The 24,646-nt window shown below is 47.2% G+C and overlaps 1 protein-coding gene across 4 annotated transcripts in view; it reads right to left on the bottom strand.

Moving 5' to 3' along the window:
• Positions 1-15,699: 15,699 nt before the first annotated feature.
• The window catches only part of PRICKLE2 (prickle planar cell polarity protein 2), a 103,001-nt gene continuing 94,054 nt past the window's right edge, over positions 15,700-24,646 (bottom strand). For all 4 annotated transcript variants that reach the window (XM_074550456.1, XM_074550455.1, XM_074550458.1 and 1 more), the window contains one exon: positions 15,700-18,298. In XM_074550456.1, coding sequence (XP_074406557.1) covers positions 17,430-18,298 — 869 coding nt within the window. In that variant the 3' untranslated portion in view covers positions 15,700-17,429. The remainder of the gene's footprint in view (positions 18,299-24,646) is intronic.

The following is a 24,646-nucleotide window of genomic DNA, read 5'->3' as shown; positions in this document are numbered from 1 at the left end:
CCCTGGATGTGCCACCATCCATCTGGTGAAATGCAGTTTGCTGCTTTTTTGAGCAGAGTTGAAGGTGTCTGGTTTGTGGCCATCTCTGCTTGCTGGGAATTGCTGCTGCCTCCTCGCTGGCTGGAGGCTCTCTGGCACAAATCCATTCTGCTGTTGGTGCTGGATCTCACCCTCTCTGTGTGTGCTCTGGTCACAGCCATCCTTGGGCAGATGCCATTTAGACACTGCTCCAACTCATCAGACAACTTGCCTTCCTGCTCAAGGCCTTGGCCTTCAGTCAAGTTACCTCTGAGAAACCCTCTCGTCTTCAGTTGGATGCAGGAAGGATTTCATTTGTGCTGCCTTTGCTTTTCAGTATTTTTTTCCCCATAGTGTATGTATATATTGTATGCACAATCTATGTACTTAAAAATATGTGCTCTGTGTAATCACACACACATGCATTAGTTTATCTGTCTGTCTGTACATCTGTGTATGTGTATTGTAAATCTTGTAGGAGTCATACTTGCACTCATTTTTCTCTCAGAGATTTTTTTTCCTGGAGTGTTCCCTGAGCCACAGTTCTGTGGTTTGCCCCATTTTCCCCTTTAAAATCCATTTTCCAAGAACATCTAAAATTACTAAGCTGTTTATTCAGTTGCCTTTTAATGTCTAGAACCTTTGCAAAGAAATATTTTAGAGGAGCTATTTTCAGCTACCTTTTTCATACCTACTTCTGTTTTGTGCTACTTTACTTGTAGTTTCCATGACAATTATCCCCAGAGTTAGAAGCAGCCTTGCCCTCAGTTGCTGTTTTGCAAAGCAGCCATTGCTCTTGCCCACTTGAGACTCTGAGTGGAGAAGTTCATGTTTAATACAATTTTTTTTATTTTCATAACTTCTTTATATCCCACTAACACTGATTGGGTTCTGCAGGTTGCTGTAATATATATTGCATCCTACCTATTTGCCATGGTAATGATCTGGAGGGCAGAGACATCCATCCTCAAAAGGAGAAGCTTTTTCTGGCTGGTGGAAGAAAGAGGATACAATGTCCCCAGAAGGACTCACACAAAGGATTAACTTCACCTGGTGCCAGGTAACCCCTGTCCCACAGTGCAGCAGAGCCAGGTTTGATTCCTGGCAGGATGGAAGAGGAGGGTGGGCACAGTGGGTTTGTGCAGAACCTGAGCCCTGGCTGCCTGCTGCCCCTATCCCCCAACACCAGCTCCCCACTGGGCACAGCCTCTTGTTTGACCACATCCTCCCTCCTGGGCACAGGATGCACACTTGTTCAAACATGAAAATAATGTACTTTTAATATTTTGAACTGTATACTGTTCAATATATATTTCAATTTCTTTTAATGTTATTATCATTTAGGTGTTTTTCTCTCGCTCATTCTCCTTTTCCTGTTTTCTCCATCCCACCTCTAGTGACTCACAGCAATTTTTGAAGTGCCCAGCAGCAATCCTTTGATATATTAGCCTCATACATTTCCTTATTATCCCTATCTATTCAGTCTGGTACGTGTAACTGAGCTTTCTGTATGATCTACTCTCAATCCTGCCAGTACCTCCTCACCCTTTCTGTGCATCTCTTTTTTTTCTTTAGTTGACTGTTTCCTTCCAATTTTCCATGTGCTGCCTCCTTTCATTCTTACCTACTTGCATCCTTTCCACTCACCACCCCCAGTTTCCTCTCCTGAATCCACTTAAGTGTAATCTAAAACATACTGCTTGAAAGTGGAAGCCCAGAGAAATATTTGCTCTGGCTCTCACTAGCACCTCTCAATGCCAGTGAGCTCTGGGACAGTGGATTCTCAGCCCTACAGTAAAATGAGCTTTTCCTGTAAGTTTAAAATTTGATTCTTTCTCACAAGCTACAGTCAAAGTGATTGTCAGCTCAAAAAATACCTTTTAACTAAATTCAAAGGAATGTATCCAGAGCAGATTTTTGAATTTCCGCATGATAAAATTAATTACAATTAGCAGCTTGTTACTGAAAGAGAAAACATCCAGAATGCCACAATATTTGAAGTTATATTAAGGAAAAAACACAGATCAGAGAAAAAAGCTTCAAAATCCAAACTGATTATCTTCTTAAAGAGCCTTAATTGTTTGTAAGATAAATGGGAATGAAGAACTAGGGGAAAGAGAGCTCTTGCAGAGAGAGTGTGATCTTCCACAGCACATGAGCTGTGAGTGATTCAGCACTGAATGGCCCCAAATTACCAACCCAGCCACCCAAATGGCACCACTGACCAATGGCCCAAATGGCACCACTGACCAATGCACGGACTTGGCCTGTAGTGCAGCAAGGGAGACTGAGAGCTCCCATTTCAGGTGGCTGTGGGATAATGAATGTGGCTGCTGGTTACTGAGAGCAGCTCTTCAAAGCTCCTGAAATGTTTGTTCATCCTTGTATTTGCTGTTACTCATCCTTAGTCAGATGAAATGCAGGGTTTTGCAGTCATGTGGGATGAATTGCTGGCTAAGTTCCTTGACCTGTTCCACTGGCTGCTGGAGCTGATGTGCATAGATGCATTTTGTCAGTCTGGTCCGTGCTCTGTGGATTGCTCACTGTGAGATCCAGCCCAGCTGCAGCAGGGTTTGAGGCAACATTCCTTGTCTGATGTGCCTCACCAGAGACACCCCCTTGGCAGTAAGGGGTTAACCTCCCTTTCCTGAGGATCACTGGTGTTTGGTGTTCTCCTGTCCCCATGCTCTGCTGTGTATCCAGCCCCAGCTGCTTGGAACAACCTTGGTAAGACTCTATTCCCAAAATTCCCCATGCTCAGGGCTGTACCCAGCAGCCTGGCAGCTGGTTGTGCCAGGATGCCCAGCTGGGCTCCTCCATGGGCAGTGAGTGGCTGGTTGCCTGGTTTGACAGTGTCTATCCACACCTCTTCCCAGCTCAGCCTGGGTTCTTGGATGGGCTATGGGGAGGTACAAGTGGTAGCAGAAGAAATCAGAGGAAAGAAGGAGTGGAGGACCAACCTGTACCAGGACCAGCCCCCACCATGCCCCACACATTTGTCTCAAAGCATTAGCCAGGAGTGGGGTTGGGATCCCTAAAAAAAGGGTGAGTAAAGGGTGAGTAAAGGTTGAGTAAAGGGGTGACAAGGAAGAGAAGGGGAAGGTAGCCAGGCTGGTGAGGTGGGCCTGGAAATTGCATCTGGAACTGAAGCTCCCAGACTGCATCTTTCGCTGTGTGGTTGGACTTGCCACAGTGCCCCAGGGATGAGGATTTTGGAGGCAGTCATGCCTTTTCTCGAGCTCTGGTGTTTATGGCCTGCTGTGGTTTTGGCACAGTTCCTGTTTCAGCATCTCCCCAGATGCAGGGTTTGGATATAAATGTTCCCTGTGCCACGGGGGCTGCTCCCAAAGTCTGAGGGCTTCATGGGCATTGTCACTGGCGACTTTTCCAGAATTCCTTTCCAAAGAAGATGGAGCCAAAATGTGGCTGCCCTGCAGTCCCTTCTGTTGGTACAAGGCAGCTAATATTTTATTCCAAGTTGGACTAATGATGAAAATGTGCTGGACACTGGAAAGAGATGTCTTGAGCACACAAAGCAGCTTACAAGCCTGAGAAGCAGGGACGGAATTTTTCATTTGGCAGAATAACACGCATAGCAAGCACTCTTGTTTTTAATAAGCTCACAAAGCTTTCTTGAAAGCTAGGGATTTTTTTTCCATCCTGAACACATGAGGTATTTTCATTTCATAATGAATGTATGTTACGTCCAACTTCCAGAAAGCCTTTCACATGGAAAAAAAAAAAAAGCAAAGAATATTTCAGATGCTGAAGTGAACAGAGTGGAAGTAATCATGAAACAAATGCTGGAATATTTGCTCTGTGCTCAGAGATTGTGTGGCATCTTGTATTGTCTGAAACAGCACCAGATAATAATCATAAGTGCAAATCTCTCAGACTGGGGCAACAGGGAGAGGAGCCAATCTCTGGTCTCCATAGAGCTGGAAGAAATTTCAGATATTTCTGTTTGTCTGCAGAACAGCTGGGGACTTCTCAGACATGAATCTAATTAAGCATATTCCTTGCTACAAACACTTCAAGTCCTATTTCTGAGATCCAAATGTCTTCCCGAAATGAAGCCGTAGGAATATTGCTTTCCTGCAGCCTGCTTTTTCTAATTTGGTCTGGGCAAAATTAAATTACAGTTATAAGCTCAGAGGAGAATTTACTTAAGTCAATAATATTGATTGATATTTGGGTATCAGCGTAATGCCATGCATTAGTGATAGCTGAATTTAATCCCCAGGCCCACGAGGGCTGCCAGCAGCAATGTGGGGATTGGATTGGACAGCCTGGGTGACATTTGATGTGCCTGGTCCCCTCCATCCAGTGATGGGTGTCCTCCCCACCATTTGGTGCTGGTGCCTGCCCCTGCCTCCTGCCCTGCCCTGGGTTTGCAGGTGGTCAGGCTAGGACCAAAACTCAAATATTAAATCTTTTTTTCTTTTTCTCTGTTTGCCAGATCTCAAGGTTTAAAATAGAACATTTATTTTCTCAGTAGAGAAAAGGACTTGCCACAGCAAAGGGCTTAACTGGAGCCATTGCATTCTGCTGGGATGTGAAGTGGTGCAAGCCTGGCTGCCTGAGCACAGTGTGAGCAGCTGGGGCTGCAGCCTGTGGCATGTCCCTGCTGCCTCTGGCACTGGGCATGCTGAGATCCTTCAGCTGAGCTGTTTTCATGGCACAAACTCTCCTGCATGGCTCTGTGGGCTGACTGCTCATCCAGTAACCATGCCCAGAGCACAGGGCAGCTGTGCCCAAATCAGCCCTGCCACCCCTCTCTGACACCCCATGGGAGCCCAGCCCCACCACAGCTCTGCAAACCATTCACTTCCAGTCTGCAGCCACTTTGGTTTAAACTCTGGGTTTCAAACCAATCCAGAACAGAAAGAACATTCATTCCTGCTTGCTTTTTCTGTTTGTTTTGTTTTGTGGCACAAGATTGCCACTGACTTCTCTGCTGTGTGTGGAAGCCCTCTCTGAACTTCTTGCAGATTTGGAGGAATCTTTTCCTGCTGTTATTGCAGGGAATACACTAATCTGAGCAAAAATCCCAGTATTGATGTATTCATTAGAGTTTTCATCTTTTTCTTGCTGTATTTATTCGCCTCTTAATCCAGTTGAAGCAAAGCATGAGGCTTGCAGGGAACTGGTCCTAGCTTCAGGTCCTGCTCTCTGATGCAGGTCACAGCCATGGCAAGGCTCATTGGCAAAGCCACATTTCCTCAGACTGTCTCATGCAACTGGAAAAAACAGATAAGCTTTCAGTCAAATAAGCTTGGGTCTCTTTATATGCAAAGTTATTTGTCTGTGCTCCTCAGAGAATTTGATTTGTGTTCATTTGCATGTACCAAGTATAGTGAAACCCAGTGAATTCTCCTGACATGTTTTCACTCCTGCAAGAAACATGATGGGAAGTGGAAGATACGATCATCTCCCTCCCTAGTGGCATCAGTAAGTATCACACATATCAGATTAAACCCTTGACATTTTTCCAACAGTGTGAAATTTGCTTGAAGATGCTGGAAAATGAGTTATAGATGTGAAAGCAAGTCTTGGAATATGAATGCAAACATGTTAACCCTAAAACCAGCGTAATTTGCTTTTTCTGAAATCCTGGTGTGTGGAGCTGGCAGGGAGAACTCCCACCACAGAGCCTGGGGGTGAGTAAGATGTGGGCCATGAGGCAGAAATGGCTTTTGGCTCCTGAGCAGTGATGGATAACCAAATCCTGCCCAGTGATCCTCAGGGATGCACCCCAGCAGTGAGGGGAGACATCTCTTGGGGTGCCTGGGTGGTGTCAGGTGTATTCCTGCCCCAATACTGGGTGCAAACTCCAGTGTCATTGTGGCCTGTGGGGAGAGCTGCCAGCTTTGCATGATGAAAAAATACACTTTTCACTTAGCTGAAAAGGTAAAATCCCCAGGGTGTTGCTGCAGTACGATCATCCACCTGTGAAAGATTTCTGGAAAAATGCATGTTGGTAGGGGATTTGAGGTGCTCTTGTGGGCAGAACTGAGCCTTTCATGCAGAATTTAAGTCAGAACTCTTTTATGTCTTACAATGAGACTGATTTTAGTGTTTTTACTGAAAAAACTCTCCAGTAGGTTTTCAAACACTTCTCCCCCTGACATGCTGAAGCTGAAAGGCACAGAAGGGTAACGATTTTGGATTTTCCATGCTTGCATTTGGGATCTGTCATGTTCTGATGGTGAAACCTCATCCTGGTAGAGTAACCCCATTTGAGCATGGCACATCCCACTCAGCCCCCATCTTGGGGATGGTTTCTTATGTCATACAATTTTTTTTGGTTTTGATTTGTTTTGTTTCTGTCTCTGCCCCAGCCCCCATCCTGTCTGGCTCTGGGGCTGCTGCAATAAATGGGAGCTGAGCTGGGGTTCCTGGAAGGAGTTTGTGGGCCAGGCTGTTGCTGCCCAGTCTCTGCCATGCCTCTACTGCTGCTCTGGGTTTTTTTGCTACCCGGGAGCTGTTTTACTCTCTGCCTGCCAGGAGGTGCCTCAGGCTGGGTACAGCTGCAGACTTTCTGCTGCCTCTTGCTCTGCCATTCCAGCTTGCTGCTCCAAGGTTCCTGCTAGAGCTCCTTTTGCCATCCAGAGGAGCACCAGGACCAGCTGTCCCTGTGAGCTGTAAAGGCAGCTCCTTCTCCATCCCTCTCCTGGCTGTGCCCACCATTGCTGTGTAAGGGAAGCAGCCAAGAGTGATATTGAAGCCTTTTCTCCTTAAGGGAAATGCTGATTCCAGGGCATTTCCTCCTGAAATTTGTCTTGAAACTGAGACAGTCCCCTTCTGCCTTCTCCATGGATGTGCACAGGGCAGCAGTGAGCAGCAGCAGCAGAACAAAAGCTGAGAGAAATATTGTGCATTCTAAGGAACAGACTAATTGTAATCCAGAGGAATTGTTGAGGCAATTACACTGTTCAAAGTGCTTTCAGTGCCTCTTAATAATTTCTTCTGCATTATCCTCTTGCTCCCTTGGAGATGACCAAGGCAGAAGTTGATTGCAACTGCTGCTTGTGAGAGTGCAGCGGTTCCTTGGGAGCCATTAGGGATAGAGCAGCTGCTGGAGTTGCCATGGAGATGCCAGGACTGATTGTAAGCCAGGTGAAGTGCTCCTGCTGCTGCTGGCTCATCCCTCCTGGGGGACACGGCCACACAGCCTGACACTGGGCTGGGGTGGGAGGAACAGCAGCCTCAGCTGGGCCTTTGTGCTGCAGGGAGGGATCAAAGCCAGGTGCTGGAGGCTGGAGCAGGACCCACCCCCAGTGGTGAAGCTGTTGGGAACAGTACAGACATGTTTGAGATGTACATTTGTAAAAGGAGATCGGCCACAGGAAGGTTGTCTATGCCAGATCTCTGTCCCAAAGATTCTGAGTCCTGCCTTTTGCAGGTTCTCTCTGGCTGGTCTCACTGACCTGGCCAGGAGTTGCTCCAGGGAGCTGTGGCTGTCACTGGGTGTTCATACCCAGAGGAGGAGGAGGAGGAAGTAACTCCTTTTGGGGTTGTGTTGTAGCAGTGAGAAATCTGGTCTTTCAAAATCTGGCAAGCACAGTGTGACATGAAGTACAGTCTGAGCATAAATTAGCTGTGAAGACATTTGTCTGTGGCAGAGGGAAGGTGGCTCCTTGGCAGCAGGTGGCTTGGCTTGCTTTTATGCAACAGATATTCTGTCTTCACTTAATAAACAGATAAAAGGGTGATGCAGTTGACATCAGGCTCATCTATTCTGAGATCTGGCATTTGGGAACACGGTTTCACTGCCTGGATTTGTCTGGAAGCTTGTACCATTTCACAGGCAGGAAGGTCCTTCACTGTTAATAAATTCTGACTGAGATTTAATTGCAAGATAAGCAGGTGCCCTCTGTGCCCCAGCTTTTCACTGCAGCCACTGCCTGCATTTGTGGTTTGCCAAAAAAATCAGACTTGCACCCAGTACTGCCCTCTCCTATCTATCTGTCTGTCTGTCTATCATCTATCTCTATATATCTGCATATATATATTTATATATCTCCGACTTTATAAATATCCTGCCCTGACACAATGATCACCTCCTTTGAAAGTTAAAACAGTTCTTACATATTTCAGTCATCAGAATGAAGGTCAAGAAAATCTTTTTTGTCTTCTTTTGAGAATGGTAATGGAAAAAAATATTACCAGATATGAAAACAGGGTCAAAAAGTTGCAGATAAATGGGACAGAGCATCAAGTGAAGTGACAGGAGACCTAATTATGGGATTGAAGCTGTGGTATGAAATAGGTAAAAATCTCACAGGGATTTGTATCTCCTTTTCTTTTTATTTTTTTTTTCCTCAAAGAACTTTAGATGCTCTTTTCTTTTCTCACCTGAGCCTTTTAGAAATCGGTATATTTTTAGCTCAGAGTTGGAGACAAGGACCAAATGGCCTTGGCATTAAATGTTTCAGTTTTCCAAAAACAGGTGGAAAGGTTTGCTTTTCCCTCCTGGTATTCAGGACTGGGTGACTGACCTTGGAAATGTGGGTGAAGTCAAGGAAAGCCATTGGGCTTTTCCCCCCTCCATTTTAAATTGGAGTTTATAATCTCCACCAACATACATCCAGCTGTACTTTATACCAGCTACTCACTTCATGTGCTTAATTTAGAAGGGCAAAATTCTGTAGCATCAAAATATTATCCCATGATTGCAGCTGTCAGTTCATCCTTGCTGTGTGTGGGTGGGATGGGCCATGTGGGCCTCTGGTGGGAGGTGTTCCCTGGCAGGGAAAGTGGGACTGGATGATCTTTGGGGTCCTTTACACCCCAAACCATTCTAAGATTCTATGTTTGCAGAGTCATGTTTGCACACCCAGGAGTGACCATTCACATTCGTGCTCAAGTGCTTGCCCAGCCAAAGGTTCAAACCTGCTGGTGCAAGTGGCATTTGACAGGATAGATAGATGATAGATAGATAGATAGATAGATAGATAGATAGATAGATAGATAGATAGATACATAGATACATAGATACACAGATAGCCAGCCAGCCACAAACCTCAGAAATTCAGGCTTCTGAAATACAGAGACACACAGACTGAGGGAGGAAATTAGCAATCAGGTGAAGGTTAAGTTGAGAAAATGCCTCCTGTGCCTTGTGCTGTGTTGTGAGAAGAATAAGTGTGTGCTCTGCAGGTGGGCAGAGGCCTGGGAAGATGCTGGTGGGCAATCCATTTGCACAGTCCTGTGCTGGGAAAGTGCTGGTAATGCATCAGTGAGAGGGAAATATTACTTTGTCGGTCTGTAGTGTCCTCCCACTGCTCCCAGGGCTCCTCATTTCCCAAGGTTCCATGAATAAATAATGCAGTATGAAAATACAGGCAAGGTGTTTATCAGGGCTGCTAGATGGAAGCACATCTGGAGCTGATTTGGAACTGGCTGTTCTGCCTACAGGTTAATGTAGTGGCTTTTGGGAACATCATTGCTCTGGGAGAATGTGCATGCTGCTGGGGAGAGGGTATCATGCTGCTCCCAGAACATGCTTATCTTTAGGAAAGTGTGCTGGGAAATCTTTCTTCACTTTGGTGAAATGATTACTGCCTTATCATTCAGAGCTTGAGGGATATATCCATGCTGTTATTATAACATGTTATTTCTTCACAGTTCCTCATGTAAATGGTGGAGGCTGTGATGTCTGTGTGTGCATGGGCAGGAGAGAGAGCCTTGTGTCTCTGTAAATGAAAATCCATCTGTTTTCTGTGCTGGAGGTGGATGCTCAGTGCCAGGCAGAGGCTGCTTGCTCAGGTGGTCGCAGTGGTCAGCTGAAGCAGCCCTTTTTGTTGTTATAATGAGCAAACCCTCAATCTTCTGGGGTCCACATGTGCAGGGACAATGGCTCAATCCTCTCTGGACAGAGGATTTACCTCCTGGAGAGAACCCTCTTCCCAAGCACTTGGTGCTTCCAGCATCTCTGGAAGTGTTTGATCTTGCCTTCAAGCCTTGGCACAAACTCCTACTCAATTTTCTATTATTTTTTCCCATTCTTTAGCTTGTTTCATTCCTCATCCCAGTTTTCTCCTGTACATGTGATTGAATCCAATACTGTTCCCTGCCCAATTATGGAGGTCTAGAATATTACACTGAACTCTGATTTTAAAACTGGCACCTGTGAAAAAAAAATTGCATTGCACGTGGAAATAAAATCAAAATTTAAATTTCTCTGAAAGGAAAAATGAGAATTGAGCAATTTTCATTGTAATCTTCATGTCTTAAAGCAATCTCAATATTCTAGCAATAATTTTAGCTTGTTTTGACCTGAAAGAATCAAAGTCTTTCTTTTCTGACAAGGCTGACAGATGCTTTGACTGATGACAGCAAAAATCAGGTCTTTTAGTCTAAGAAATGTTACAACATGATTTGCATACAAACAGGGACTGAGAAAAGCTCTTGAAAATCTCTTGCACTTGCAAATCCTGACATTGGAGATGAATAAAAGGAATTTTATTCCCTGAGCCCAGTGGATGCTCAGCAATTATGACATTGTCATAAACATTGGTTTGAAACTCCAAATTATGAAAGTGAAACTGGGAGATTTTTGCCTGTTTCCCCCTAGAAAAGCTCTCCCCACCCTCTCCCAGCTGTTAACAATCCAGCATTAAAGGCAGGGATCTCTGGGGTTGCATGGAGCCCTGTGGGGAGCCAGGCTTGTTTGCTCCAGTTCTCTGTGCATCCCAAATCAACTTCTCCTCTTTGTATCTTTGCCGTAAACAATTATCTTCATAAATATGCAAAGATTTGCCTCCTCTAGCAAAACCCTCCACTGTCACAACTGGGCCAGGCTGTGAAGCCAGGCACATTTGTTCCCAGCACTGTAAATTCTAAAATGAACTGCTGGAAGACCAAGTGTTGGGAGAGGAGGCTGCTCTGGTGCTCCTGCCCAGGGGCTGCCTTGCTGTGTGCCCAGCGAGCAGAAAGCTTCTCCCCTTCCCCTTTCACTTCTTCTCCTTTGCCTTTCTGCTTTCCTCTTTCCCATTTATTTTGCCCTTTTGCCTTTCCCTTTCTCTTTTCCCTTTCCCTTTCCTTTTCCCTTCCCCTTTCCCTTTTTTCCTTCCCCTTTCACTTTTTTCCTTCCCCTTTCCTTTTTTCCTTTCCCTTCAGGCTGGCAGACCCCACCAGTGCTGTCAGCTGAGCCATCTCCACCCCAGATTGGGGCCACATCACCACTTTTGGAAGATCTTATTGAGGTTCCCCACACATCACATCTCTTGGACCAAAATCTTGAAAATTTTCATCTAAGCCTCGAGGATTTTGCAGGGACTCTCCCTGGCTCCCCTTTGCTCCTGTGAGAGCAGTGTGAGATGCAAGTGTTTCACTCAACATTTTAAAACTGTTTCTTACAGGAGTCTATGAATTTAGTAAAACTTCCTAAATATTCCCAAACTGCTCAGCAGGCACGTGATGAGGGATGGAGTGGATTGAAGAAGCAGGATTTACTATTTTGAAGAGTCATCACATAAATTATTCAGCAGCCCTAATGTGCCCAGCTGTGTTTACTGTCCTGGGCCAGGAGCTCCAGAGGCTGCTGCTCTCAACAAGGAGCAATTTTGCTGCTTTGGCTTTTGGTGGGGAGTCAAGGTCAGACCCAAGCCAGGCAGATGGGGCAGGAGGATGGGGGAGCTCATTGGAAGCCTCTGACAGGAAAAATCTCCATTGGGCCAATACATGAATGGCCTTTCCAACAGGCACTCTGTGCAATGTGAATGAGCAGTGGTAATTACAGAACTGCAGCAGCTCCAGATGTTTTGTGTATGTTTCAGTCCTCATTTATTTGTTTTCTGTGCCAAGTTACTTGGGATACTGAAAAATGTAAATAATGAATATGTGATGAGCAGCGAGAATGAATCCCTGCCCTGCCTCCCTCTTCCAATAAAGCTAATTAATCCAAGTACCAAAATAAAAACTGCTTGAGTCTGCTCCAGCATCAGCCATGAAAGCGTTCTCATGAGCAGATAATTGACAATTAAGGCCCAACTTACAGAAAAGAAGAAAAAAACCCAAGTTTTATAGAGCTAAAGCTCTGTAGCAGCAAAGATCTAAGGGAGGAAACAACTCTCATAGAAATTGCTGGCATGCAGTGCCAACAAAGCAGGCTCAAGCCCTGAGCCACTGCTTTAAATCAGAACTCCTTTGCCAGCCTCCTTCACCCCAGATTTTAAGTTTCTTGTTGTTCAAAGCCTGATTATGGTGGTTTGGAGATGGGGAAACTGAGGCACGGGGCACACGCAGGGCTGGCAGCTGAAGGGATCCCTGTGTTTGGGTGGCAGTGATTGCCTGGCTGGGTTTGTTAGAGAGCAGGGCATGTGCTGATGTGTCCATGGCCTGATGGCTCAGGGCTGGCTTGATTTGGGATCCCAGTCCAGAGGGCTGAGCTTTGCCTGCAGGAATTACATGGGATATGTACATATAGATATATACCGTGATCTGATGTGTGCTCTTCAGAGTTTAATGCTTTATTTAGACTGAATTAACTTGCTTCACAGGGCTTTGTTTATCCATTTTAATAAATCATCTCTTTCAGCTAAATCTTGCCTTAAGAGTTGATCATATCCAGAGCCTCTAAGAGCACAGCAGATATAAATATTTGCTTTTACAAGGGGAAAACTCTCCTGAGAATGCTTTAGCAACTGACTGGGTTTGCCTAGAACAAGGAAACTGGTAATTTGCTGGGTCCTTAACAAGAAGTGAAGAAGCAGAAAGGTGGAGCTGCCTTTGGTCCCTGACCTAAGGACCAGTGTCCCATAGGTGGCAAAGCCTGTGACCTGGCTTCCTCTGCTCCTCCCAGTGAGGATGCAGCCTGGCTGCAGATGGAGCTGATGCTTTAACACGGAGCACAACACTGGAGTCCATTGTTGATGGGCAGAGGCAGCAAATTCAAATCATTTGAACTTTGAAATTTTTCTTCCCTCCTCAGAGATTCAGACAAACTCATGGATGCTTTTGGAAAGGGGCCCCAGCTCTCCCCTTTGTACTCAAACCGGATCTGAATTCCCAAATAGTTTTAAGGATCTAGGTTAAAAGTGTATTGCATAAAAAAAAAAAAGAAAAAAAGCATAATCTTAATAATAAAATCCTCTGGAATTGCTCTAAGTTAATGAGCTTTTCTGGACATGGAGGATGGCCATCTAATAGGTGGCAGATAATCTTCAGGAGAACGAGGACAGCCTAGATTTCAAGAATAGCACAATTGTATGTAAATGCAAGGAACTGGGAGCTTTTTTTAGCCTGAAAGAGCAAAGTTCATCAGATATCAGGGCAGTTCAAAGCCCAGGAGCCCAGACTAGCTGAGAGCTGGGGAAGGGGCACAGCAGCAGTGCCAGGTGGGTGCTGCCAGCCCCCTACTGCACAGGCATGGACTTTTGGGGTGTTAAATTGTGAGGGTAAACGTGTCTGTTTCTCAGGAGTGGTTGGTCTTTGCCAAACTGAAATAATTTATTAACCCTCCACTCAGCAATGCTGTCCCTCCCTTCATAAGCAACTAGGTTTTCAAAGCCACTGAGTGCCTTGGGCTATGCCAGAGTCACTTGGGCCTTTAGCAAATGTGGGATTATCTGTGGATGATAATTTCCAGACAAAGTGCTGCTGAATATTTCTAACTTTACACTTCTGATCTTTCTGCAGAGGCTTTGTTCATCTCATTATGATGTATCTGCCAGGTTCAAGGCTGTGTGGCCTTTGGCTTCCTGAAAAACAAGCCTTAGGTGTGCTAGAAGCTTCCCTGCACAGCTCTAATGGTTTTTGGGCCAACATTTTGTCATGCTGGGGTGTTTCAGGTGTTGCAGGGACCTTAGAGAGCCCCCCATGTCTGCTGGGGAACGTGGATGTGAAGGATGCTGTGCTCCCACCATCACAAGTCATGGCCAAGTATGTGATGCAAACCTTGGCCTTGCAATGGAGGTTAACACCAGCCCATCCCAAGGTAACACTGGCTGGGTTTTGCCAAGGACTTTCTGGAGAAAAAAAGGGAAAAAGGAGATATTTTGCAGAAGAAACTTGTGGTAACAATAGACCGTAGCAATCAGATTGAATTATTTTTGTAAGTGACAGTGACAGTGTGCCAGGCTGGCTCTGGCAGCACAGCTGTCTGGAGGAGCCCAGTAACAAACCTCCAGCTTGGCCAAAGCAGGGGCACTGCAGGTGAGCCCAGGGAACTGGGAGCCACTGACACTCACCCTGAGCTTCAGGTGGTGTCACCTTCAGCAGCTCTGGAGACGCAAAAGCAACGTCAGCACACGGGCCCCGCTTCCAGGGGCAGCAGGCACAGAGAGGGGAATCAGCAGGGCCAGATGGCAATGGAGCAAGATTTTACAGACTTGTAGCTCCATCCCTCAAGCTCAGTGGGTTTGTCAGAAATGGTTAATCATACTCCAACTGGGCTAAGCAGAAAAAACCCCCAACTTCTTTTTTCTTTTTCAATCACGTGCCTCAAAATGTACTGGACTTCTGGAGCCCATATGAAAAATCAAAAGGGTTTGGAAGCTGCATTTGCATTTATTGCTGAAATTTGTACCAACTCTGACTTTCCTAGAAAATGTGATCTGCCACTTTTCTGTGGTGCTGGTGAGGGGTCCATCAGAGGGGAACATCACCTGAGAGACTCTTTTCTCCTCTTTGTTGCCCATCTGTTCCAATTCCAGCACTGCATTAAAACTGGGGTGCATTGCAGGGATGCAGAGATGCTCTGCAGTGAGAACCAAATTTTTAAGAGTTGCTTCCAGCAGCAAAATCATTCTGTGAACAGAGGCACTGTGCCTGGGATTTTAGCAGACAAACTGGATGTGCAGAGTGCTGCAATTCTGCTGCATGGAATCTCTAAACTTGTTCTGTTACCCCTGGGGAGAGGCAGCAAGCAGGGAAGGGAGAAAGGCTGGGATGAGTTTTTTACCATTTGCTGAGCTACCCAAGCTCCTGCTGCACAAGAGCAGCTCAGCTGTACCAGAGCTGACAGACATTTGTTGTGCTTTTAATCACTGACAATGAATTAAACTGTACATATTAATTATATATTACAGAATAACCTGTAGCTACAGTGTCATATTGGTTGCTGTAAGCAATACCCCTATCCAGCTTAACAGGTCTGTTTTGGAAAACATGGAAAGATCTGTGAACTTCTAAGAAAAGGCTGTTATTTATACATTTATTTATACATTTAGGCTGATAGTCTGCCCCAGTATGCCAGAGGCCCAGCAGGGATTTCAGCTGAGCTGTGCTGGCTTTTACCAGGTGAAGATTTCAAAATGTGTGGATAAGGCTCTTGGGAATATCTTTGAGCAGTGAACATGGTGGTGTTGGGTTGTTCTTGCTCAATGATTTTGGAGTTTTTTTCCCAACCTTAATGAATCTGTGATGTGGCTTTTTTAACAACAAATAATGGGTCCAGGTTACAACACCAGGTCACCAACCCTGGGGAAGGTGTGTGGTGTGCAGGACAAGCTCCTCCACCAGCTTTCCCTGCTCACCAAAACCATGCCAACGATGGAGCTGAGCTGTTTTTTGTGCTTTTATTTCAAGACCAGCTCAGTAAAAATCAAGTTTTTTTACTCATGATTAACCAACACTCCTTAAGAGCAAAAAACGTACACAAGACTCTTCCCTTTGGATGAATATTTCCATTTATTCCAACTGGAAAAAACATTTTTTAAATATATTTAAGTATCATTTCTTTTTTTTTTTAAAGGAATAATAATTATCACATTGTCCTTTACAAACAACAAAAAAATTCCTAGCAATAGTCTGTGGTATGGAGACATCCATCTTCTAGATTTTTCTGCATCTGCTGCTTTGAGTAGGCATGGGGGTGTCCCTGTGTGTGCCCAGGGCTGCCAGTGCCACCCCTGCAGTGGGATCCACGTTCCCAGGGTGCAGGGAGGGACACCCTGAGGTGCCAGCAGCCCATGGGCCAGGGCAATGCAGCTGCCTGAGCTCTCAGCCCTGCTGTGGCTCAAAGCCCAGCCTTAGCTTAACCCCCCCAGGTGCTCTGGGGGCCAAGAGCCCCTTTTGCAAACTTGCTCCTTTATGGGAAGCACTGGGACAACTTGGCCTTGGCTTGCAGCTGGGATGGCAGAACCCCAATGGATTAAAGCACACACAGAACAAACTCACATCCACCAGAATACAACACAGCTGAGCCCCATGCAGGGGCCCTCTGCCAGGGCAGGGGCTGGGCTGAGCCCCCAGGGGACAAACCCCGGCCACAGAGAGCCCCAGAGGGGCCAGGGCAGCTTGCCAGGCAGGAGGGGCCTTGGGGAGCAGTTTGCAGGTGTTCTCATATGTCGTAGGCAGGAGGCAATACTGAGACTTCCACTTGGTAATGAACAGCAGTTAACCCAGGAGACTAGAGCACCATAAGACAAGTCTATATTCAAAACAACGTCATGCTGACATCACACAATTGCACCATTTACACTTTATTTACTCCAAATAATAGTTCAATGTTTAGTAACTTCAGCGTTCTCTACAGAGGTGTGAAATTCCTTCTCCAGCTTTGGTAATTTACAATGTTGCAGACATTTGGTAGTTCTGGTCTTTCCTATTTAATAATAGTAATAATTAAAAAAAAGGCCCTTTTGCAGCTGTCAGGGGTTCCTGTATCTGACTGATGGAATGTACCTGCAAATCACAGGCTTCAAAATGCCACTGAGGCTTGTCAAGATTTAATGAATCAAAAAACATTCTGTTTATTGACCAGGACCAAAACAAATAAACAGAAAAAATGGGTTAAAACAAACAAAACCCTCAAAACCAATGAAAACTCAGACTCTCACTGATAAACTTAAGTGATGATGAAATGGAAAGGGGGTTCCAAAGTATTGTTTAGTTAGCTCTGACTGAAAACAATTCTGAACGTGCATGCATTTTCCCAGTGACTCCTAAGATATAGAAATTCCTCTGATATTACAAAATACAAAAATATTTTCTCCAAACTCTCATTTACATCGCATTTACAACAATCATGGAAATAACTTAGGCTCCCAAACTGTCCAAGAGACAAATCACCTACCAACATGGCTAATGGAAAACAAAAATGTGGTGGAAAGCAAAACCTACCAGCAAACAACTGATGCTGAGAGTCAACAGTGGCAACCAAAACGTACGGACAAACAGAGCTGAAGGGGCTGGCAGTATCTGGGAGAAGGAAGAGAAACTACTGGGTAAATATTACAGGCTAAAGTGAACTTTTAAAATTTTTATCTCCAAAGTAAGATGTGCAAAATATATTCACTGTGCCCAGGATTATGACTATTTATAGAAGCCAGTCTACAACCTCCTTAACAAATCCCTACTCTTCGGGCCTTTTTTTTGTTACAATAAAAGCACTTACATGATCTAAAACAGTGCAAGATCGTGAGTTAATTTACATTCTCCCAAGGTGCCTGGCGAGGATGCCATTAGGATATGATGCAGTTCTTGCTCTTCTGTCTTTTCCTGCTGTGCAACTGTCCCCTGGCCCCCACCGTGGAGGACTTGGGCATGCTGTAGGAGCCGTACTTGTGCAGCAGCTCCTCGCTGGTCACGTACCGGAGGCGGGCGGGCTGCGGGATGGGCTCCCCAAGGAAATAGCCCTCGTTGTCGGACTCCGAAGAGGAGGAGCAGGTGGAGCACCAGTCGTACTCGGCAAAGTAGGGCCCCCACCTCTCGCCCAAGTGGTTCTGCAAGGCGAGATCCGACACCGTCCGGGGACAGTGGCCGTAGACATCCCTGTAGGGACCCTGCTCCACGCTCTCCCTGCAGCTCCTCTGGTGCACGAAGGGGTCGTAGTCGTCCCTGGCTCGCAGCGAGGGTCTCTCCTTGAGGCGGTAGCTCTGCTCGCTGGCCAGGTGCAGGGCGTTGTCGGAGCGGGAGCGCCGCGAGCGCCGGGGCCGGTGCGGGCGGTAGTGCCGCTCGTCGTCGCGGAGCACGGTTCTGCGGCGCGTGCGCTCGCTCATGGGCGCGTGCCGGGGGATCTCCTGCGGGCCCAGCTGGCCCCCGGGCACCCCGCTGCCGTAGTCGAAGCTCTGGTGCATCCGCCCGTGCGACGGCCGCTCCTGGTAGCCCAGGGGGCTGGCGAGGTCGTGCAGGGTGGGCTCCATGTCCTGGTACTGCTGCGCCGACAGCAGGCTGCGCACGGACTCGGCGCTGCGGAACTGCATGGAGGAGTTCAGCGTGCCCATGTTGCTCATCTTCTCCGAGACGTTCATGCCCGAGTCTTTGCTCAGGTCAGGCATGGAGAACCTGGAGAGGTGCTCCTGGCGCTTGGCTCCGCCGTCTGCTGAGAGGCCTTGGCAGGAAAAGGGTAAAGGGAAAAAAAGAATAAAAAAAGAAGTTAAGAAAGAGAATTTTCTGTCAGCGGAGATGCAGGGTGGAGGCTGGTCTTGGCCCAAGACTTTTGCCATAACAAGTAACTCAGCGGTATTGATGCTGTCCTGAAGAGCCCTTTTTAAGAGGAGGACTTTAATTTTTTTTTAAAGAGCAGGCAGTTCCTCCTTTGGGGAAATCACACCAATTTAAGGTGTTTTGAGTTGGACTCCAAGCTGCTTTTCACGACTTCCTTTCCCATATGTCTGCACTGTCTGCGACTTGATAGGAATAACCAACGATGCCAGGGAGAAATCATGTGTCAGAGGTAACCTGAGGCCTCCTGCACACCAAGCTAACTAGGGTGCCATGATCCAGCACTCACACCTTCTGCAATGACAACACATTTTGGAGGACGAAACAATGTCAGTGGCAGATGAAAACGCAGCCACTGACTGAATTCAGGGTTCTCACTGTGCTGCACCTCACAGGTCCCCCGAATGACGCCTGTGGAGAGACCAAAATTGCAGTTGGGTTTCCCAGGAAGCAAGGAAACACCCAAGCACCACAGGGTCTGCTGGAGCTCCCTGTGAGCAGCAGGACAGTGGGAGGGCCAGACTACCCCTGCAGATATCCAGGGAGTTGTGCATGGGCAGGAGCCAGAAATGTGAGCTCCACCTTGATGGGCTGCCCTGCTTGGGAAGGTGACCCATTAGATCTCTCCAATGTGCCAACGAGCCCTGGGAAGCTTCCTCCTCCAGGAAGCCTTCACCTGGCAGAAGGGGAGAAGTGGGATGTCTGCTCAGCACCTGCCTGTCAACAAGAAACTCAATGCACCCCACAGTGCCCTGGTCCCTGGCCTGTTCCATGGGTGTTTCCTGACTAGTTTCTGACTGTCTCCCTGTTGGCTTGACAACTGGCAGCAGGCACTGGCTGCATTGCATGCTCAGGACAAGATGTTTCGCAAGTTATTTCAAAGAAAATCTGTTCCATCCCAAATCAAACGCGGAATGTTTGCTTTGGCACCCTTCGCTCCATCCCTTCTCCCACAACATCCCAGTGCAGACCCAACACAGCACCGTCAGCAGAATTTCCAACATGACACACAGCCTTTATGCAATCACCAACAATTTATGACTTTGTAAATTAATTATAAAAAATAACAACCCAGCCCACAATTCAAGAATAAAGCCTTTTTTCCCTTAACAAAAGCTGTTTGCATTTCATCAAGAGCTTGGCTCCTTTCACATTAGCTGCTGCTGCTAAACCTGAACAAGAACAAGGGTTGCTGTCACTAACCCCATTCATGAGCTGCTTTAGGGTTTCCTTGGGCTCAGCCTTGAAAAGATCAACAGATCTTGCAAAGCCGGGCAGAGTTTTACAAATCCTGCTTTTGGTGGCATCAGGGAGAGCTTTAGCCATTACTGGCCCTCACATGGTTTGGTTTTGCTCCCTGAGTCCCAGCTTCTTTGCTTTTCTGTTGTTAATGAGAATATTTTTGGAGTTTATGATTACAGAGGAAGGTAAAGTGAAGGATCCCTGAACACCACAGGAAGAGGGATAGGCTGGGTTAAAAACAAGGGAAAGTCACGTTTTTTTTTAAAGGACACACTTTTCAAGTCAACTTCATGCTTTCTTATTTCCTCCCTAAGTCACACTGAGTGAGCAAGCCCAAGCTCACCCAGTGCCCTTTGGAAAAAGCTCTGTGGATGGGCTTCCCATCCCCTTTTGAAGCCCTGCTCTCCCACACTCCACACACCCATAATGTTTCTCCTCGCTGGAGCTGTGATTTTGTGCCTGTGAACCCGGTGAAGGCATCTGTCACATCCCCATGTCTCCTCCTGTGCCACTGTGGAGGAGCCCAGCAGCCCCTGGGGAGGGAGAAGCAATTTGGGAACGTGCACAAAGATTCCTGAAAAGCCGGAGCAACAGCGGGACTGCCGGCAGAGCTGATCACAATGAGAATCATGGCTGGTGACAGCCCAATGTGGCCTTAATCAAATCTGTCACACAATAGCTGACACCAAGGAAAATGAGCCCTCAGTGACATTTATGCAGCACTTCATTAAGGAGCCGGTGCAGCTCCGCAGTAAGAACGAGCAACAGCAGTGCTGTGCAGAAATACAGCAGAAATACAGCTCCAACACCACGGGATGCTGCTGGGACAGCAACACTTTGATTTTGGCAGCATCATTAACAAGGGCTGACCTTGCCTCACTCACAGGGGTGTGGTGTGAGCTTTGCTCCCAGTGACAGCCATATCAGATGGTACCTGTGGGTCTCAGGTGCCCTTCACAGCCATCTCCCTCCTGTGCTCCTGCATCCAGCAAGAACAGAATGAGTATCTGGGCACAGGCTCTGGAGACATGGCAAGAGTGAAACACTATTTTCTAAATTAACAAGACATATCTGCATCCTTCACATCCCAGACAGGAATGATGTGGCCAAGATCAAGCAGGATGACCAGGAGGGAAACCTGTTTCCTTTTGTGTAGAGTAAAGCAAGCTGTAATAAGTGAGGTACTCCAGGCTTGGGCAGGGCAGAGCCAGAGCTTCACTGGTTAAGTTGTGCAGGACAGGGGTCTGCAGCCCCTCACACACCTCCAGCAGACAACCATGAGTGCTTTAGTCTCCCCCTTAGAAGGCAGCACGGGGCAGTGAGTTCAGACAAGGATCCTGTGACCACGTGAATGGCTCATGCTTGGAGTGCAAGGTTTAATCAGTCATGGGGATGTTTCTGGCTGATCATTCAGACAGCTTGATTATAATTAAGCACAAACATTCTGAGATCTTGATTTGCTGGGAAAATGCTGATTGTAAGAAGAATCCAGCACTGAACATGTCCATCACTGTTCCAGCACACAGAACTTGGGATGTGATGAAGCCCATGCTCAGGAGGCTCTGATGCAAAGCCAGTCCAACATCCAATGGCTTCATCTCTCCATATGAGAGTGGAAAAGGCTCTATGCTGAGGGCAAAATGTGTCTTCCCAGGCAGACTGGGCAGGCTGCACATGCACAAGCCTTTTTTTGGGAGCTACATATACAATACTTGGAAATGACCCAGCAAGCCATGCAGCTGGAGAGGGAAACTTTATTTTAGCTGCTCATGGTGACAAGTGAAGGATTTATTCCACTTGCTCAGGAGCAAAGCTGTGCTTTTCCAGCTGAAGACACTGAGAGCTCAGCATGGCTCTTAGAGTGTGCAGGTCCAGAATGCAATCTACAATCCTTGCAGAACACAAAGGTGTCTCCAGGCTGAATTTTACATTTATACCAAGGCATCATGAGCAGGGCTAGGTCCAGATTAGTCTTTCTAAAGTCTCAAAATGTCCCTTTCTATGGCTCTCTGTGGAGCCACAAGACCTCAGGAGGCAGAGTGGGAACAAGCCAAAAGTGCTCCAGTCTGACCGCAGTGAGATCAGGGGATAGCAATAACCATTTGTCAAAAAAAAATTCATCTAGAAAACATGACCTGGGAATAAAGTTTTAAAGAGCAGAGGTTGTTTAGTCTAGAGGAGAGAAAGCTGAAGGGGATACAGTAACAACCTTCAAAGGCAGAAAAAAATGCCTGCAAAGAGGAGGGAACACATTATTCTCCAGGTCCGCTGACTCCTGCAACGAAAGTTTTAAACTGGAGAAGAAGAAAACTCTTGCTGTGTAATCACAGCAGAAGGTGACTGGGGCAGGCTCTGGCACTGGAGGGTGTCCCTGGCACCCAAAGTGCCCAGGCACATGCAGGGTGTTTCCAGATTGCTGGTCCCACACTGCCCTGGATGGTGAAGGTGGCACCAACCCCCGTGTCCTGAGGTCATTTGCCATCCCAGAGCTACACCCATGCAAGAGGCCCCATCTTCTTGAACTGCCAGTGTGCAGCTGTTGCAGCTCCTGCTCAATGAAGTGTTTAATCTGGGCACACAGCTAATTACCCAAGAGAGCTGCAGTCTGGAAGAGCACACGAGACCAGACCCCACCATGCAGCCTTGACTTTCTCCTAATGAAGAAATGTGAGATTCTGTTTCCCAAGGTCATCCAAGGGAGCAGGAGCCTTGCTCTGGCCCGTGGTGTGGGATGGTTGTTACCACATCACCCAGACCATTCCAAGGGTGCAAACCCAGGTATAACACGCTGACCCCACCAAAATTTACTTCTGCATGATGCTCTGAGACTGAGCACATCCACTGCTGGCTGCCCCAGAGGTTCATGCACTGGAAGAGAAGTCACTGCTGCCTCCAACACCATGCTGGTGGCCGTCCTGGAGCCAGACTGGTGCCAGCACCACAGACCACACAGACACAGCAGGTTTTTCTGCTGCTGCTCTCCACTGCATGGGGCTGCCAGGCTCAATATTTCGCCCTGGAGCCATGGAAACACAGGCTTTTCCAATGAGCACAAGGGAAAGCTGCAGCTCGGCTGTGGGTGCTCAATATAGAAGTGGAGCTTGCTGCAGCACCAAGAAAACCAAGCAGGTTTCTGGGAAACATTTCAGGCTCACTAAGAACACCTTGCACCATCCCCTCTGAAGTCTGTCCCCACCCCTCCTGAGAACCATGTTTATCCCACAAACACTGCCAAGGGAATGAACACCTGAACAAGCAAAGCCACAGCACAAAGACACCCCTGGAGAACATCACCTCTACAACCTTGCCACAACAAAGCACTCGGGTGCTCCAGCCCCACTGTGTGCTGTGCTAAATGGGGGCTGCAAGTTGCATTATGAATTATTAAAGCACTCAGCAGATGACAGCACAGAGGCCCCAGAGAGTGTGTGGGCTGGGTGTGAGGCTGGCAATGGAGCCCCCCACGAGGGGAAGCAGCTCCCAGCCCCCATTAAATCAAACTCCCCGTGAAGCTGTGCTAACACAGGGTGAGCCAGCATCCCACTGCAGGAGAGCACCAGCCAGGGAATGCAAAATATCCTGACAAAGGATGTTGCAAACAACCAGGGCTCTGCTGACGCTTGCTTCTTGCCTTAACATTTATCACAGCAGACACACACATCTGTGCATCACAGCCCTCACCACAGAGGTGCCTGCCAGCACCAAAACCCAGCACCCAGCCCTGACAGCAAGTGCTTAAATGCAGCTATAGACGCACAGGAGGATACAGCACAGTGTCTCTTGTGTCCAGCCCCCTATTCCAGAACCTTCTCTCTCACACAGCAGCAGGCATCCTCACCACCCCTCAAACAGGGTTTATTTCAAGGTCAATCTGTAGAACTAAAAAGAAATTTAAGAAGAAAACAGCTTGCACAGAGCTTTGTTTATAGCTCAGCCCCGTCTCACTTCTGAACGACCTCAGGGCATGCAGAAATAAAGCAGAACCTTCATATAACTGGAAATCATGGAAAATAAACAATTTGGGGGAAGGCACAGCCCCCACCAAGTGGGTCACAGTCCCAGCAGCCTCCCATTGTATGTCCCCATGTGTGACCATGGATGTTATTGGGTATTTCCCATCCAACCAGTCCTTTCCAGCTTGGTGGAATAAGTCCCTTATTGCTCAGAAAAGAGTTGGATTTTAACCTAGAAGCCCCACGTAGCTCCTTTACCAGCACTCCCATCTCCTGCATCCTCCCCAGCTGATGGCCAACAAGCCATGCTGGGGATGTTGCTTCCCCCAATAACATCCTCCAGAGTCGTCCATTTTGGTTGTCCCCCTGGTTTTCATTACCCAACCTGCTCTGCACTGTCCATGTGTGACACTGAAGGGGTGAAGACAGGCAAGAGGGTGGCCCCCAGAGCAGGCACAACAAACCTCCCACTGCTGAGTGGCAAAAGGTAAGTGAAGGGGAAAAGAAATGTTCCTGACAGTTTTACAGTCATTTAGCACTGGGCCTTTGGAGTGGAAAACCTTTATCTTCACATCAGTTTTGAAATTATCTGTTTTGAATTAGGAAATGTTATACCCGTGCCTCAAAATTGCAAAAATTCCCCTCAGGGATCTGATCTTCCAACTTGGAAGCAGTTTTGTGCTGGCTGTGTCTGGGAGAAAGAGAGTGATAAGAACATGGTGGAGAGCTGGGAGCCTCCTATTTTCATAGAAAAACTCAGGAACAGCCAAATGTGTCACTTTCTGCATTGCATAACTCAGCTGGAGCACTTGGGGCAGCCGCCCTCTGCAGCCCAGGGGAGAGAGGAGCACTCAGGGAGGGAGATCAGCATCCAGACCCTCACTGCCATCCCTGAGCTGCTCACTGCCCTCACCCCTTCACTGCCATCCCATTCAGGAGCTGCTCCCAAGCTCCCAGTGCAGGACAGGCTGGGTTAATTAACATCTCTCCAGAAAATACAACCCTGGCCCTAATTCAGGGTTTGTTCTTACCCTCACCTG

This window comes from Zonotrichia albicollis, chromosome 12, assembly GCF_047830755.1.
Source record: "Zonotrichia albicollis isolate bZonAlb1 chromosome 12, bZonAlb1.hap1, whole genome shotgun sequence".
Taxonomy (NCBI): domain Eukaryota; kingdom Metazoa; phylum Chordata; class Aves; order Passeriformes; family Passerellidae; genus Zonotrichia; species Zonotrichia albicollis.
The sequence above is the reverse complement of the archived record's forward strand: the minus strand, read 5'-3'. Positions and strand labels throughout refer to the sequence as shown.